This window comes from Rosa chinensis, chromosome 6 (assembly GCF_002994745.2).
Source record: "Rosa chinensis cultivar Old Blush chromosome 6, RchiOBHm-V2, whole genome shotgun sequence".
In the NCBI taxonomy this organism is placed as follows: domain Eukaryota; kingdom Viridiplantae; phylum Streptophyta; class Magnoliopsida; order Rosales; family Rosaceae; genus Rosa; species Rosa chinensis.
In genome coordinates, this window is record NC_037093.1 from 7,623,223 (window position 1) to 7,639,500 (window position 16,278).

Genomic DNA, 16,278 nt, shown 5'->3' on the forward strand with positions numbered 1-16,278 from the left:
GGTATCTTCGCGAGGACTCCCTTCAACAGTCTTTAATTATGCATATATATATATGTAGCCCCACGTCACCTTGATTCATGCATGGCTTTTGACCTTTTGTACGTCCATGATCCCACCACCATGCCTTAATTGCATGGGAAGTATATATATGGCCAACTTGATATTTGCGAGCCAACCAACTCGTCCGCGCTCGCGTCCTTGATTATATCTTTGCGAGCAATCTTTAATTGTAATATATATATCTTTAGCTGCAAGTCCACGCCATTTATTCCTTAAGCAATAAGAACCCATGCTTGCACGTCCACATCCTTCCCTCCTGCTCAATCTTGGTAATCAAGCAAATCATCATATTTAATTATCAAATATTTGATAATTAATAGTAAATCGATGAATATTCAGATTCGCTTCAAAATTGCTTGGCCTCCAAGTAGGTTTTATTTAGCCTCTAATAATATATTTCGAACTTATCGCAAATAAATAGCTTGGGCCACGGATATTGGCTCGGATTTCTTCGAGTCCCCCTTATCGGGAAAAAATGTTAATTTTGGGTTCAAACATAGGAACAGACATAGATGTGGACGAGAATTACAGAGTGCCATTTGCTTTCAGAAAAGCGCTTATATAAGATGAACTGTACGAGGTGTAACACGCTAACACCCTTAAAATTTTGTTTGTTCCTTCTAGGTTGCATTTAGAGATTTGATTCTGTCTTTTGAAATGATTCAGCATTATTTTGACGACTGTCAAAAATTCAAAATATGGTAACTTGAACAGAGTTTATTTGGACAAAGGTTTCTCTGAGTTTTGTATATTCTCGCATTCTCTATTAACGTCTTCCTGCACTACTTTTCTAACTATGGTTGTGGGTTTCATGTATTTGCAAGTCACTCAAAACAAATTGTAAGGGTGAGTATGTCAATGTGGATCCAAACAATGCGTTATGTGTAGATGATCTTGATCAATACAATGAGGTGAGTGGAAAGAAATTAAAAGTACTGGTTTGTGCAAGTAATGTGGGAATGTGGGATCAAGAAGTACTAACTTTACATTTGAATATGCAGTGTATCGCAGACATAAACACACCCCAAATATTGGAACCTTATTGTACTGTTTCTTCTCCAAATCCACTAGGGTCAGAGTGGGATTCAGACGATCTCAATCAAGACTCTGTAAATCTCCTTTCTCTTCCTCAACTTTCCAGGCCATGGTGTCGAGTAAGCTCCCTCTGCAAGTATACTAGGATAACATGTGCACTCTGTCTTCGTTGTATTCCAATTCATCAAAGCTTTGCCCAAATGCCTAACGGCCCTAACCATATCTGCCTTGTTTTATGTAGAGTTACATTTATCGTTTCTCTTATATCTGGGCAAATAATAAAACTGTTCAAGATGCTCTTCATGTTCGGGAGGCAAGTTGCTCAGCAGATTCTAAATTTACAGTAACATCAAGTTCACATTACTTTAACCTTGATGATTAATCTTGATTTTAAAAATCACAATCAGGGAAGCATCAAGGACTGGCAGAGATGCAATAAGACCTTATCAGCTTCATATATATCTGATGTTTCTTCTAGTCTGGTTTATCATCAGAACCTCATAAAAAAAAGCTATAGAGTTCTGATATACAGGTGCATAGAATATATTATTTTGAGGCGAACAATATGTTCTATCCTTAATTATTTCCAATTTGCCTCAACCATAAACTTATCTGTTAACAGTGGTGATCATGACATGGTGGTTCCATATTTGGGTACTATTGCTTGGATAGAATCTCTAAACCTGACAGTTGACAGTAGTTGGAAACCATGGTTCGTGAATGGACAAATCGCAGGGTTGGCATCTATCCAACTTCTCTTTAACTTATCCTATTATTTCTTCTTCTGTTTCAGTTAAGTTTAACCCTTATTTTATCCTCCCTTCAGATACAGAGTGCAGTAACCACCACAGGTGGTCGAGTTGGTAAGAGCCTCCAGGTGTGGAACCCCCACACCCGGGTTTGAATCCCGCCGACGCTTATTGGAGTTAAATCCCAATATATTCTTGGTGGCCAGGGGGAGGAAGCGTTCTGACAAGATCCCCCGAGCACGGATTAGTCTCTGGGCCTAGAAAGCTTTTGAGGACACCGTGTGATTGACAAATCAAAAAAAAAAAAAAAAGATACAGAGTGCAGTATACATATAAAAAGTACCAGTTGACATTTACAACTATAAAGGCAAGAACCATCATGCACTTGAATTTTCCTTATTAGTTTTCTTGAACAAAATGTTGACTACATTTCTTCTACAATCAGGGAGGGGGTCACACAGCTCCAGAGTACAAACCTGAAGAATGTCTTGCTATGATAAGTAGGTGGTTCGCATTCTACCCTCTGTAGTCTGTAATTGCTAGATGTATGGATTTGAAGTTTTTCTGAGTGAATTCTATTCTCTAGTAACATGTACAACAGTTCCAAGATTAGTAAGTTTCTATATTCACCAAAGTTCATTACTAATAATAACCAATTGGTAAATTCTTTCCTCTGTGTTTGGTTGTGTGCCACTGTTTTGTTTGGCTCAAGTCTAGCAATAAGAAAAACATGACTTCAAATCGACATGAAGCTGTCAATTTTGGATATTACTCAACAAATACCAGAAAACGTACATACACATTGTATATCAGTCTATATACACGTGATGTCCAGAAACATATACATACAAGAATGAAGTCAGGTATGGAATCCACCACCAATGATCAATGTATCAAAAGAGCTGGAAAGGATTCAGAAGTCTACATAGGGATAACAGATGTAGGATACAGCTAGCAACGAGGAAAGGTAGACTTCTGAATCCTTTCCAGCTCTTTTTATACATTGATCATATCTGGCCGTTCATTTTCATTTGATGCTTGAGTGCATAATAATGCCAGTGCTACGAAATCTTGCAAGTGCTGTTGTACTTGCCCATCTTTCCCTACCTCGCCAAAGATTTTAGGATCAACAATGCTCGGAATCTGACCATTACAAGTATGAAATTTCACATATGAATTAATTGATTCATATTCCCCGTCCTGATTGGTAACCACAGCTTTTTGTCCTGTTAGAAATATAAGTAAAAGCACACCAAAGCTATAAACATCACCTTTCTATGAAATAATACCATATGTAATGTAAGCAGGGTCAAGGTACCCAAATCTTCCTTTTGGTTCATCTTCAGCATATGATTTCATGGGATCGAGGGATGGTTATGGAGAGCCCGAAGTAGGAGAGTTTGGGAACATAATCATGGCCCAAGTAAATACAACTAAAATTTAGATCCCGGAGAATGATTGGCCTAGGAAAGGCAGTATGGAGATATGAAAGAGCATTTGCAAGCTGCTTCGCTATACCTAGTCTAGCTTTCCAGGTTAAGGATTCACTAGCTCCGAAACCTCCTTCATCATTTGGCACTCCTATTGTTGCATATTCATGCACTAGAGCTGGTATAGGAAACTCTAAGCAGCATCCCAAAAGTTTTAAAACATTATTATGATTGCTCATCTGCAGAGGCGGAGGGAGGCAGGGGCCAGTGGGTCTCGTGCGCCACTCACATTTTCACCAAAAAGTTAATATATATATACATAGTATTAGTATTATATTAATATTAGGTTTTTAATATATAATTTTATATTATTTGTTTCACCTTCAGAGAGCACTTCACGTGCTCTTCTTTGTTTTCATTGTTGGGATTGTTTGAGAAAGAAAACGTGGGCCCCACGTTTGATTTATATTATATTTTTCTTTTTCCAATTTTTTGGACATCAACAATAAAATTGATTACAATTAATAATTCTTATTTCCTCATTACCTATAGATTTTTTAAGTCTAATAGAAAAAGGATTAAAAAAAATATTATATTATATCAATAACATGTATGTATGTATGTATGTATGTATGTATATCGTCACTTGACGATTCTCAATCAATTCTTTTGTGAAGAGTATTGTTGTAGTCACTTCTTTTGATTCTTACTACTATTTTATTTTTCATTCAAATATATTAAGATACTTTGAAAAGAAAATTCTGGTGCAGAGGAGTCGTCGGGTATAAATACCTCATTAGATTCAACTCCCCAAAAAAAAAAAAAAGAATGATAGTAATTTAGAGAAGCCTTGTCCCGAAATTAATGAAAAATATCATTCTAATCATGGAAATCATCCTCCAATTTCAACTTATCATCCTAATGTTCAAAATGAAGTACGCAGATATTATCTTCAAAAAGGTCCTTGTCAACTTAGAGCACACGAGTTTCCTGATGATTGCTTGATTGATTTCATATATTGAGAAAGACATTTTTACTAGCATAGATAATGAGACTATCATGCAAGGATTTCAAAATATGAAATCTCATCGAGGGCAATTACCATTGCAATAATATTTTCTAATTTTTTTTTTTTTTGTGCCCCAGTGAATCTAAATTCCTGGCTCCACCACTGCTCATCTGTGTTGAAATGATAATGTCACGAATAGCTAGAGATCTAACTGCATCCTCATTGAGCCAGCTCAACGTGAAGTACTTCTTAATGATAATAGATCGATCGTCTAGAACACTACTGAACATTTTGTAGATCCTACATTCTTGCATAATGCAAGAAGCATCAAAGTTGTTGGTTGCCTTGATGAGCTCATCAGCAGAGTAATTGCGAATAGGATTAGATTTGCCATCAAAAGAAACAATGAGATCCTCTAGTACTTTGCTTCCATTTATCAAGAATGAGGATCCATCAGTATCTGGTTCCTCCTTTCTCAAACACGCAAGCAACGAAAACCTGGTGATGCAACATAGGTAAAACATAAACACGTGCTGAGTGGCAGAGAATGAAAACACATTCATGAAATGGATATGATCTATCTCAATGATATCATGGCTTGCTTTTACGCACCATCAAGTATGAGCAGAAAGAAAAATCTATGCAAGTCATAACAATTTAAAGGGAATAGGATCCTCAAATGAGATCTAAAAGCTAGCAAATAAAACTCACAAGACTTTGGATGACATTAGAATCGGATCCAGTTTGATGTTGATTTTTCCAGCCTACTGCAGTCGATCTGTTCACCGTAGATTCATATTCAAGCAGGTGTTTTCCTTCACTAGCATCATCTCTTGCACGGGTCGATTACAGCTTTTGCATTTGATGACCATGAGTCTAGTTTTCAAGTCAAATATATACAAAGTCAAAGTCAAGAGTGATTAACAAGCAATAATAAACAGACCAAAGCCGCTAGAATCAGCAAGCGTGCGTCAAATCTATTGGACTAAAAAGGAGCATAACGGGTAAACTTGACTTGTACAGATAGACATAATCGTTTTTTTTTTTGGGCCAATAGTCCATAATTTATGTAATAAATTTCTACACACTTCATGGTGTGGGAGTGGGAAGTGGCTATGCATATCTTTTCTTTTCTTTTTTATTATTTGTGGTTTCACTGATTTACTTTTTTTTAATTAATTTGGTTTTCATAGTATTTTAATATATGAAGGGTGTTTCCGTAAAAAAATTGTTTTGGATAACAAATTCTCTTTTCTTAATTTTTTTGTTTTTTAGAAAATAAATAATTTTATTACTTATTTATGGCAAAAAACACGTACATCAATTTTTGTCTTGATCGAAAATATAAATGGCTCAAGTTACCGAATAAACTGACAGGTACCCTCATTGCAAATAGGTTTAGCTCATTTATTCAAAACAAACGAGCCTACCACAGGAATAAAATCATGACTAACCTAACTCGATCTCATAATAGTAAAACTAGCCACTTAGAGACCTCAATTGGTATACAACTAGAAGAACTAAGAATTAAGTAGATCAAAGACCAAGTCCAATGATAGGCTAAACTAACTTATCAAAGAAAGCTAAACTTTTCCCTAGCTCTTAGGAGAAGGGCTAACCATATCACCACTAGCAGTAGGATAAGTAAGACGCAACTGAAAAGGCACCTGCTTCTTTGCATCCCTAGGCTTCTCGTTCTTGTTGCCAAGAGGCCTTCCAATCTTCTTCTTTAGAACTCCTTGCTCCTCCTCCTAACCAAATTCAACCAGACCTAAAGACTTAAGTTCTAAGTTAGGGCATTTACCTCCCAAAACAGTCTTGAACTTCTTGGGAGAGGGGGTAAGCCTGCCCATGCGTCCTCTCTTCTTGCAGGTCAAGACCTCTACCTGCTCAATAATAGTAGCTTGCGCAGCTTCCTTTGCCTGTGCCACAACTGCAGAACGCAGTTCACCCTCTTCCAAGGTTGTAGACTGATCTACCACCACGTCTTATGCTACCACCATCAAACCAGACTACTTCACATTTTCCTCTGTCGTGCCAGCACACTGCTCCCTAATAGTAATATCCTCTAGCTCAGGAACATCACCATCCCTCTCTAGACATCTAATTGTCGGTCGCTGTTTTTTCATAGTAGAATAGGTTTGGCCAAACATGGAGGAAAAGAGAATACGCAGAATTTGAGCCAAACAGGAAAAGGAATTCCCAGACTAAAGAGAAATAGGGTTACTTTCAAATCGTAAAACCCTAGCAACCGGTGTGGTTGGCTGGGGTTCAGTGCATTTCTCTCTAACATGCGTGATGAAACCACACTAAGAACATCGACCAATCAGGTGTTCAAATTTGAATTAGAGGATAGGTTCAACCCCAGTAGCCAAAAAGACTCTCCTTTCAAACAAGATAGGCTTTGAGAAGTCATAAGTGAAAAGGATCCGAATGACCCATTTGCAAAACTCTTTTCTATCAATATCAATAAAACCTCAAAGGAGATTCCTAATTAAGATAAGATTTTCTGATTCCTCGAAGATATGAGGAATCTCAGAAACAGTAACCCAATACCTGACATGCTTTATTTGGACTTCAGTGAGGAGAAGAACTCCATCATAATCTTCCAAGCAAACATGAGCTTTGTCAAAGCTCCAAGGCCCTCCCTTAAGAACTTTGATTTTGTCAAGGTGCGTGCAATATTGCATAACTCCAGGCAGATATAGGCAGGTTGGGGCGCATAACCAGTGCCCTAGCCACCATCTGTAGCCTTTTGATGGTGGCTTCTGCGAGACCATTTTGTGTATGCACATGGGGTACAAGATGCTCTACATCGATCCCAATAGACATGCAATAATCATCAAATGGTTTTGGTGTAAACTCTCCAGCGTTATCAAGCCTTATAGACTTGATAGGGTGATCAGGGTCGTGAGCCCTTAAACGTATAATCTATGCTAGGAGTTTTGCAAATGCAGCATTTCTTGTGGACGATAAAGCGACATGTGACCAGCGTGTCGAAGCATCCACCAGAATTATAAAGTACCTGAATGGTCCACTCTTTCCTATAGCATGGTTAATTGCCAACTCTTTTCTTTTTGACTGAAGGGTTCTTAGGTTCCTTTTGCACCTTGTTTCCATGACCACTAGGCCCAGCACCACCATCTCTACGCCATACATTGGGAGGACCTCCACGGCCCATACAACGACCTCCATGTCCCTTTCCACGTGGTGCATTGTTACCATGTGGATAGGGATCAGCAAGTCCAACCCCCTTTGCATTGGAGTTTTTTCCACCTTTCACTTTGCCATAATTAGCCTCGCAAATTTTCTTTGTCCCAACGGGGTTAGAATTGTTGTTCAAAAGAACCTCATTATGCCTCTCAACCACTTGCAGTAGGTTGATCAGCTTATTGAAGATTGTGATTCTTTTGTTGTCATACTCCAGCCTATATTGGTTCTCTAATATAAGTGCTGAAGTAGGAAAAGTGAAAAGAGTCTTTTGGATCATACCAACTTCTGTGAGTTCCCTTCCACAGAAATTGAGACGTGCTTTTAGGCGCAACATGTCCTTGTTGAAGTCATTGATCCTTTTATAGTTAAGCAAGAGATTTCACTCCACTGAACAGTCAGTTGTGGGAGCAAAGTGTCATGAATGTTTCCAAAACATCCCTTGAGGGCATCCCACAGTTCTTTGGGTGTCTTCAACTGAATGTACTCCCAGTGTAGGCTAGGATCAATATGTCGCTTTAGAAATATTAAGGCACTTTCTTTAACCTTGTTAGACGGTACATTGTCTTTGGGGTCGGTGATGGTGGCAGTGTAGTCTTTTGCCACAAAGGCAGTTTCTACATCAAAAACCCAACAATGGTACTCAAGTCCTTTTGAGTCCAAAATGTCAAATTCAGGTTGAGTTGGATCAGCCATCTACATAAACAAGAGAGAACATATATAAATTACGCAGTCATAAAAACATCTACGTGAATTATTTTCGAAGAATATGAATTAGATTTCAAGACCAAGATTCGTAATGGTCACATATTTTCGATGCTATGTGAAAACGCTTTATCACGGTAAGTGTGTATGTATAATGCGCATGAATTTTCATTATCATGACAAAATGCAATTTATATGTAGCATTCTAAATAAGGAATAACCATAGTACTTTTAATAATGAATAAAACATAGCATATAAAAAAAAAATCACAATTATATAGGGCAGTAACCAATAGTAAAACTTGGTAAAACATGCTTTAGAATTACACATTAAAAACAATTATAGAAGATAGTACGTAATATTAATTACAGGAGAGAAATTTTAAATACACACCCCTAATTACTTAATCCACATCCCTATTATTTTATATTTCAAATTAGATTTTGTAGGTAGGTTAAATGACCAAAACAGACATCTATGCATTAGAAGAATAAAAAAATAGTCATATTTTCCTTATATTAAACTATTTATATATAAATTGTTAGATAAACACAACAAATTTCTATACATGGCCTCCTAATTTAATACAAGAATAAAGTTAGAAACTATCTAATTTAATTTTTCCTTATATAAATTGTAATTAAATGAGGTTAGAAACCATAATATTTAGAATTTCAAAATCAATGACATTAAATGTTTCAAAATCTATTTATTTTCTAATATAAAACATCACGGGTGAAAGAACTTTGTAATTGTTAATTTGTTTGGCCCCTCTAATGACAAATTTGTAGTTCCGCCATTGTGAAGAAACTACTGATATAGTTTTGGTTAAATGTTCAGCTCATAATTTTATACTTGATCAACATGGTGGTTGGTGGATGAGAACTCAAATAATATAAAACATATTTATATGCATCTATTTAAAGTGAACAATAATAAATCTTTATGGATTTCTCAATAACTAACGCAAGTAATCAATATGGTCATTTACAAATTAAAACATTAATTAATATACTAGAATATACTAATCATATTAAATAGTAGCCTTAATATAGTCAAATAATAGGATATTTCATGATTTTTGAGATTAAGGATATTTTAGGTACTTTGGGTTGTGTATTTAGTAAAATATTAGAACGAGAAATTAAATATGTGGTGTATTAAGTATGGAGTGTGTATTAAGTAATTAGGGGTGTGTATTTAAAACTCATGCTCAAATTTCACAAATAATATATAACAAAATAATGAAATATATATGGCATGCTCAAAATAAAATATAAAAAATAGCATAATATAAAGTCATGCGTAGGCATAATTATATAAGCGTAAATAAAATTCACAAAACATGTTCAAAATTTCCTAATAAAAAACATAAACAATAAAATATTTGAAACATGCTAATTCCACAATTTACCGGAGTATGAAATTAATTAAATAAAAGAGAACATACTTAGTTCCGAGAAAATAAAACGATCCTAGCGCACGCACGTATTGATGCAGGCGTGCGTAGTTGATGTTTTTGGGTTTGAGAGAATTTGGGCCTTCTCTTTGGTTTTTTTTTTCTTTCCTTTTCTGCAGTGGGCTGCAGGGCCTGCTTTCTCTTTGTTTTTTTTCTTTTCTGGGCCGGGTCACCTTTTTTTTTTCTCTCTCTCTTCTTCCTCCTCCTGCTCTTCTTCCTTCTGGTTTTCAGATGGGTGGCTGATTCTGGGCGAGCGGAGGCGAGGAGCAAATGGTGGAGCGGGGGACTGGAGAAGGTGGCCTGGCTTGCGACGCAGTCTGAACAGAGTAGCACGTCGGCGCCGAATCCGATCTGGGACAGATGAAGGACGGCGCAGCTTGGTTCGCTTATGACTATGTTTAATTACACTAGCTATCTCAATTATTAATAATGATATTATTATGCAGAATTGTGTTTTGTAAGTGATTGATATATCCTGAACGAATTCGCATTTTAATGTAGTTCTTGAATGTGCATTTTAATGTAGTTCTTGAATGTTGAATTTAATTGGAAATTATAATGTTTCTATTCAACAATATGTCTTGTTGATAGTTTGATGCATGTACGACGTGCATGTCATTATCAATACTATATTTTCCTTTAGCATATGGGTGACATTCTGGAACCATTCATGATTTTTACCTTTTTAGCCTAAAAACAAATTACACTAGAGAGAGAACGTGAGTGAAATTTATATATATCCATGAATCTGCCCCCAAACCAATATCTGAGGTGAATTTTTGCCTCCGTACGAGTTCTTTCTCTTGCATACTAATTGCATCACTTCAACTCCTCTAGAATGCAAAACAAAAACCATTTATTTGTTTGACGTTGTTGAATGACTAAACAAACTGTACGTTTATTTGTTTGACGTAGTTGATGACTAAACAATCTTCAATTTAAAATAATTTTTTACATTTATGATCCTCAAAGAGTGGTTAACAAGGTAGGAGAATATTGATATCATGTTATTACACTGCATAAAAAACATAGAAAAGAATTTAGACATGTGGGTGTAACAAAATTCAAGCGTTTCGCGATGTGCGCGTGTGTGTGTTTATAAACAGGAGCCAGGAAGACCAGAGTGCTCCGCACCCCTAATCTACAATTTAATAGGTTGGCACAATAGCCAGATTCTTGATATCAAATTTAAACAATATTGCAACCAGCACAAAGAGAGAGATTAAATCAATGAAAACAAATATTAGAGCGACCACGCTTATCTTGTGATGTACGTATATTTTTCAATTGTCAATCTTATATATTTTCTATCGATCACTTTATTCGCAGCCTGTATGTAGAGTGTTAGTTGCACTCCTATAGTTCTCTTTTCAACACCTCGATCTTTTTTTTCTGTTTTTTTTTCACCTTTTATACACGAGGAATCTGTAAGTCAAGAATCAAGTAGTACTGTTATACCTTTTGTCACATCCATATAATTAGTTGCAACTTCACCAAACTGACTTTCACAAGATGTACCAGCAGTTCAACTTACCAAAAGAGAAAAAAGAAAGCATGTTATAATAATCAACCACCGTATCCATATACATTGGGTCTTGATATACCATGGCCACCATCGATCGTCTCTGTTAGCCATTAGGTTTAAGCGCGCATACAATGGTACAGATGTGGCTGCATTTGCTTCTTTTATGGCTTCTTTCTGGTGCTGCAACGTCACAAAACTTCACCAACACCTTGCCTGGTTACCCCGGTGAACTCCCATTTACTCTCGAAACTGGGTAAGGAATTAATATATATACAGTTATACACACAAACGCACACACATATACAAACACCTTAGTCATCAGCTGAAGATGAAACTAGTTTAATTAAGTTACTCAGTACGTGACGGCAAAGTATGTATTTGTGTTTTCAGATACGTGGGTGTGGGAGATTTGGAAGAGGTGCAGCTTTTCTACTACTTCATAGAGTCGGAGAGGAACCCTGTAAAGGACCCTCTTCTGCTCTGGCTCAATGGAGGCCCCGGTTGTTCCGCTTTCTCTGGCCTAGTATATGAAATTGGTATGGTATATCCTCTTCTCCTTTTTTTTCACCACATAATTCCTGTAAACTTGAGAGTTTGATGTTTATCATGATAAAAATCAAACTCTCAAGTTTATCCGGAGAGTCTAAAACATCGAAAGTATCGATAGTTTTTTTTTTTCTTTTCTTTTCTTTTGATTAGAAAGTTAGAAAGGTTGTAATTTGTCATTTTGATTCAGAACTTCCAACACACACAGAGAAAATTTATTATGTCTCTAGACCAACTGACAAGAGGCCAAAAATATCGATATTAAGAAAAGTTGATTGAAAACTTACCGTCATACATTGGGAAAACGTTATATTCGAATACCAACACTCCTTGGAAAGCAATATATATGAACGAAATTTCTTCATTAATTTGTGAAAGTATGCAACTCTTTTTGTGATATTTTCTGATTAGGAATAGATCTAAGTCATCTAACCTATAATGGAACAGTAATCAGTGAATCAGTGATCAGTGATCTGGTTAGTAAATAATAGATGGTAATTGCATACACATTGTCTGTGTGTTCAAATGTAAAAGAGCTGGGGAAAAGAAATATTGGAAATGTTTGCGAGAAGTTCAAGGAAGAAACCAACTACTCTGTTTTTGTCTAATCAAATGTGTCCTATTTGCGTGTGCAGGTCCTCTAACTTTCGACTATGCAGCCTTCAATGGCAGCCTGCCTACTTTACTGGACAACCCATTCTCATGGACTCAGGTGCTAGTTATATCTCACCCAAAAACTAGTTCAATTTGTAGGTTGTGTTTGTTCTGACGTAAAAAGAATATTATTAGTTTCCTAATTATATACCAAGTTTTACTCATGCTGCTATTTTACCTTTCAGATTGCCAGCGTAATTTTTGTAGATGCACCTGTTGGCACCGGTTTCTCCTATTCAACTACTCAGGAAGGTTTCTACACCGATGACACAAAATCAGCAGAAGACGTATACCAATTTCTCCGGAAGGTAAGAGAAGGCTGAAAAATGTTTGAGAAATTAATTGAGAAAACATGAATGAGTAAAATTGATTATTTTGTGGAGTTTGTCATGACGACAGTGGTTGATCAATCACCCTAAGTTTAGCAAAAATCCACTCTACATCACTGGAGATTCCTATGCAGGCATCATTGCTCCTCAAGTCACCCTTAAAGTATCAAATGGTAATTACTTAGTATATTAAGATTTGATTAAGGAAAGGCTGTAAACAGAGCTATAATTTATTAATTTAATTTGGTGTGTTGCAGGTAATCTCGATAGAGTCAAGCCACCGATGAATCTCATGGTATATGTCTTACTATCATGCCTGTCCCCTTTGTCTTCTTTGATTTATTTATTTATTTGGCTAATTGCTATCTTACTTAATAATTTGAGAACCAAGATATTTAGTGAATCTGATTAGTCTCTATCATTGCATTAGGGATATGTACTTGGAAATCCGGTAACAAATATACATAAAGATGAAAATTCAAGAATCAAGTTTTACCACCGCCTCACACTTATATCAAGTGAACTTTATGAGGTAATTCGAAACTCATTTCATACATTTCTGTTTTATTATTTTTATTTTTTTACACTGAAGAGAAATCGAATTCTTTACCCAGCTCTAATTTAATTCTCAACTCTCTTTCACAACTATAGCTATCTTGTATAATTGGTTCTAAATGCAATACTTGAAAAACTATTTTTGACCCCGTATGTGGGTTTCTGAAAGTATGAAACTTGCCCCACAAATTTGTAAATATGTGTCTTTTTTGTCCACACAGGCAAACTTTCATACTTTTAGAAAATTACTTTTGAATAAGGACATAAGTTATTATGTATTTTTTCAGTCCATTACAACAAGTTGCAACGGGGAATATGTTTATCCGGATCCAGATAATGCAGATTGCGTGGAAGACATTGGACTTGTGGCAGAGGTTTTACACATTATTATTTCTTTCTTACACTGCTTTAGTTTAAAGATGTCATTTTGATTTTTCTATTTGTCGAAATTAGTAAGTGAGGTATTGAATATCTAACTTACCCAAAAAAAAAAAAAGTATTAAATATCTAACCCTTTTTCCCCCCTCCTTAGTGCACCATAAAAGTAAACGATGTGCAAGTTTTGGAACCAAAATGTAGCTCGGCATCCCCAAGACCATCTAAAGGAATAAAAAGGGAACCAAAATTTTTTGAAGACATCCCTGATGAAATCATGATTCAATCACCAATGGAACGCCGAGAAAATTGGTGCCGGGTAAGTTCATAATTTTGAATATGATACTGCAAAAGCTACTATCTATACATTTGCGATCTACCGACTCTAAACTATATTGTTGATGACGAACTCATAATTGCCTTAGTTAATAGTGAGGAGAGTAAGGAGTTTTATGTCCACCATCGTTGGTCCTCATAATTTGTATTTTGTTTATGTTTGGAATAAATAATTCTATTTCTCAAAAGAAAAAATATTATACATATATAATTTTTCTTTGTTGGCAGACAAACAATTATGTGTTATCTTATATGTGGGCAAACGATGAAAGGGTCCAAGAAGCACTTAGCATTCGAAATGTAAGTCGTAGCTTAAATCTACATACTAGACATTGTCCAAGTCTTTTTTGGTTCTAAGTTCTAACCAAGGTTATATATTTATAAATGTAAAATATTAGGGTACTATAACAGATTGGAAGAGGTGCAATAAGAGCTTGGCTTATGACTATAATCTAGTGACCACGGTTCCTTACCATGGAGAACTCATTGGAAGAGGCTACCGAAGTTTGATATACAGGTGATCCATTTAGGGTTCTAAACTAAGAAGAAACCTTTACATTTGTTAGAAAATGAAAGTCTCATCAAACAATACCTATATTTAAAAGAACCGAAATTTCAAATGTAATATTTTCTCAACCAACTAGCATTTAGTTTAGTGCTACGACATTTTCTTCAACAAAATGTTGATAGAAGTTTCTTGTTTGATTATCCTCTCTGTTTATTAAAAATAAATATAAATAAAAATGTACCAAAACCAAAGCATTCATTTCACTCATATATAACAGCTACATATTAATGCAGTGGTGATCATGATGGGTTGATTCCATATACGGGTACAATAGCATGGATAGCTACTCTTAACTTGACTACCGTCGATGGATGGAGACCATGGTATGTCGACGGACAAGTCGCCGGGTAAGAATCCAACTTTTTATTTTTTTATTTTTTTTCCCCGCTCTAAATTCGATCTTCTTAAAAAAAAAAAATTATTTCTAAAATATGAAAACAAAAACCTAGTGTCCTAGTCCAACTGATGACTTCTGTTTTTCTTCAAGATTCTCCGAGAAGTATGCAAATCTAGTATCAGAAGGATTGACGTTTGCAACTGTGAAGGTAATTAGAAGAGCTAACCAGCTCCTTTTTCTATTTATAGATCAAGCTATTGTGTGAGCTGTATTGGCAATTTGGGAAGCATTAGCATGCAACTAATTCATACTTGTTGTGAAATTTTGTAGGGAGGGGGTCACACAGCTTCAGAGTACATGCCTAAGCAATGTCTTGAAATGTTGGATAGATGGCTCTCTTACTATTCTCTGTAAATAAAAGAGAAAAACTAATCGATTGGCACCTGCTAAATCGGTACTCGAGCTTTTTCTATATGTGAGGAGCGGTTTTATCACACATAATAGATACTAGAAACGGTCACATAATCCATGGGGGTGATGATAAGGGGTAGTGTGTTGGAGACATAAAGAGATGCGTAACGGCGGCACAAATTGGTCGGGATCCTAAATTCGCACGGCCGTATTCGGCGAAGTTGGTTCTCATAATAGCGGTTGTGTACAAAGACTTGTATTTGACCTTCGGATGTTTGTTTTTCTTCTGTTCTCATCTTTAGGATTAATGTAACTTCTTACGGAGCCGGTCGACTTTGTTTTGATAAATTTTCACTTTTATTCAAGAATAAAAAGGGATTAATAGTTGTATGTGCCACTACCATTTAGTCTCAAAGCAATCAAATAAGAAAATTTGACTAAGTTGATGACGGGTCGGATCTCCAAAGGCGAGAAGTAAATAAGGTATTTCTTTCCAACAAATAGAGATTTTGAGTTTGAATCCTTCTCCCATGATCAAAATAATAAAAAGCAAAAAATAAAATCCATTTTCTGTTGCTTTTACATGTATTTATTCATACTGTACCGAGAGAAACCTAATAACAATATAAAAGCTCCCAAACGTAATAATCCCAATTGCAGTTAACATTATGATCAGTTTTTTTTTTTTTTTTTTGAAAGAAACATTATGATGTGTTATTTAAGCTAGATCTGTCGTCTCTTTTTTTTTTTTTTTTTTTTTTTTTTGAAGGGGATTGAAATCCAGCTTTACTGGGAGACTCAGCCCCATGCAGCCACGCTTGAATATTATTAATAATAGAAGGATGATTGTACACCGAGGAGGACATATAACCTTCACATCGAGTACTAGTACAAGAATACTCATAGAGTACATGCTGAATAATAGCAGGTGCCTCCTTTAACCAATACTCATCTAAAACAGATAAACTAGCAAAATGCGCCAAT

General features: G+C 35.8%; 1 protein-coding gene, 1 non-coding gene and 1 pseudogene across 2 annotated transcripts; 2 read left to right on the forward strand and 1 right to left on the reverse strand.

The window, feature by feature from the left end:
• The first annotated feature begins 807 nt into the window (after positions 1–807).
• LOC112174541 lies at positions 808–2,212 on the forward strand. The gene is made up of 5 exons (XR_005801027.1): positions 808–971; positions 1,062–1,214; positions 1,337–1,627; positions 1,718–1,831; positions 2,157–2,212. It is a non-coding gene; the product is annotated as an uncharacterized LOC112174541 (transcript).
• A 558-nt stretch (positions 2,213–2,770) lies between these two features.
• On the reverse strand, positions 2,771–5,169 carry LOC112174469 (annotated as a pseudogene).
• A 6,071-nt stretch (positions 5,170–11,240) lies between these two features.
• LOC112173786 (serine carboxypeptidase-like 2) lies at positions 11,241–15,687 on the forward strand. The gene is made up of 14 exons (XM_024311471.2): positions 11,241–11,436; positions 11,574–11,719; positions 12,365–12,441; positions 12,569–12,691; positions 12,783–12,885; positions 12,970–13,007; positions 13,143–13,244; positions 13,555–13,641; positions 13,800–13,961; positions 14,207–14,278; positions 14,377–14,495; positions 14,780–14,893; positions 15,034–15,091; positions 15,214–15,687. The coding sequence occupies exons 1-14, from the start codon at positions 11,315–11,317 to the stop codon at positions 15,295–15,297; spliced, it is 1,407 nt and encodes a 468-aa protein (XP_024167239.1). The 5' UTR covers positions 11,241–11,314; the 3' UTR covers positions 15,298–15,687.
• The last annotated feature ends 591 nt before the right edge of the window (positions 15,688–16,278 follow it).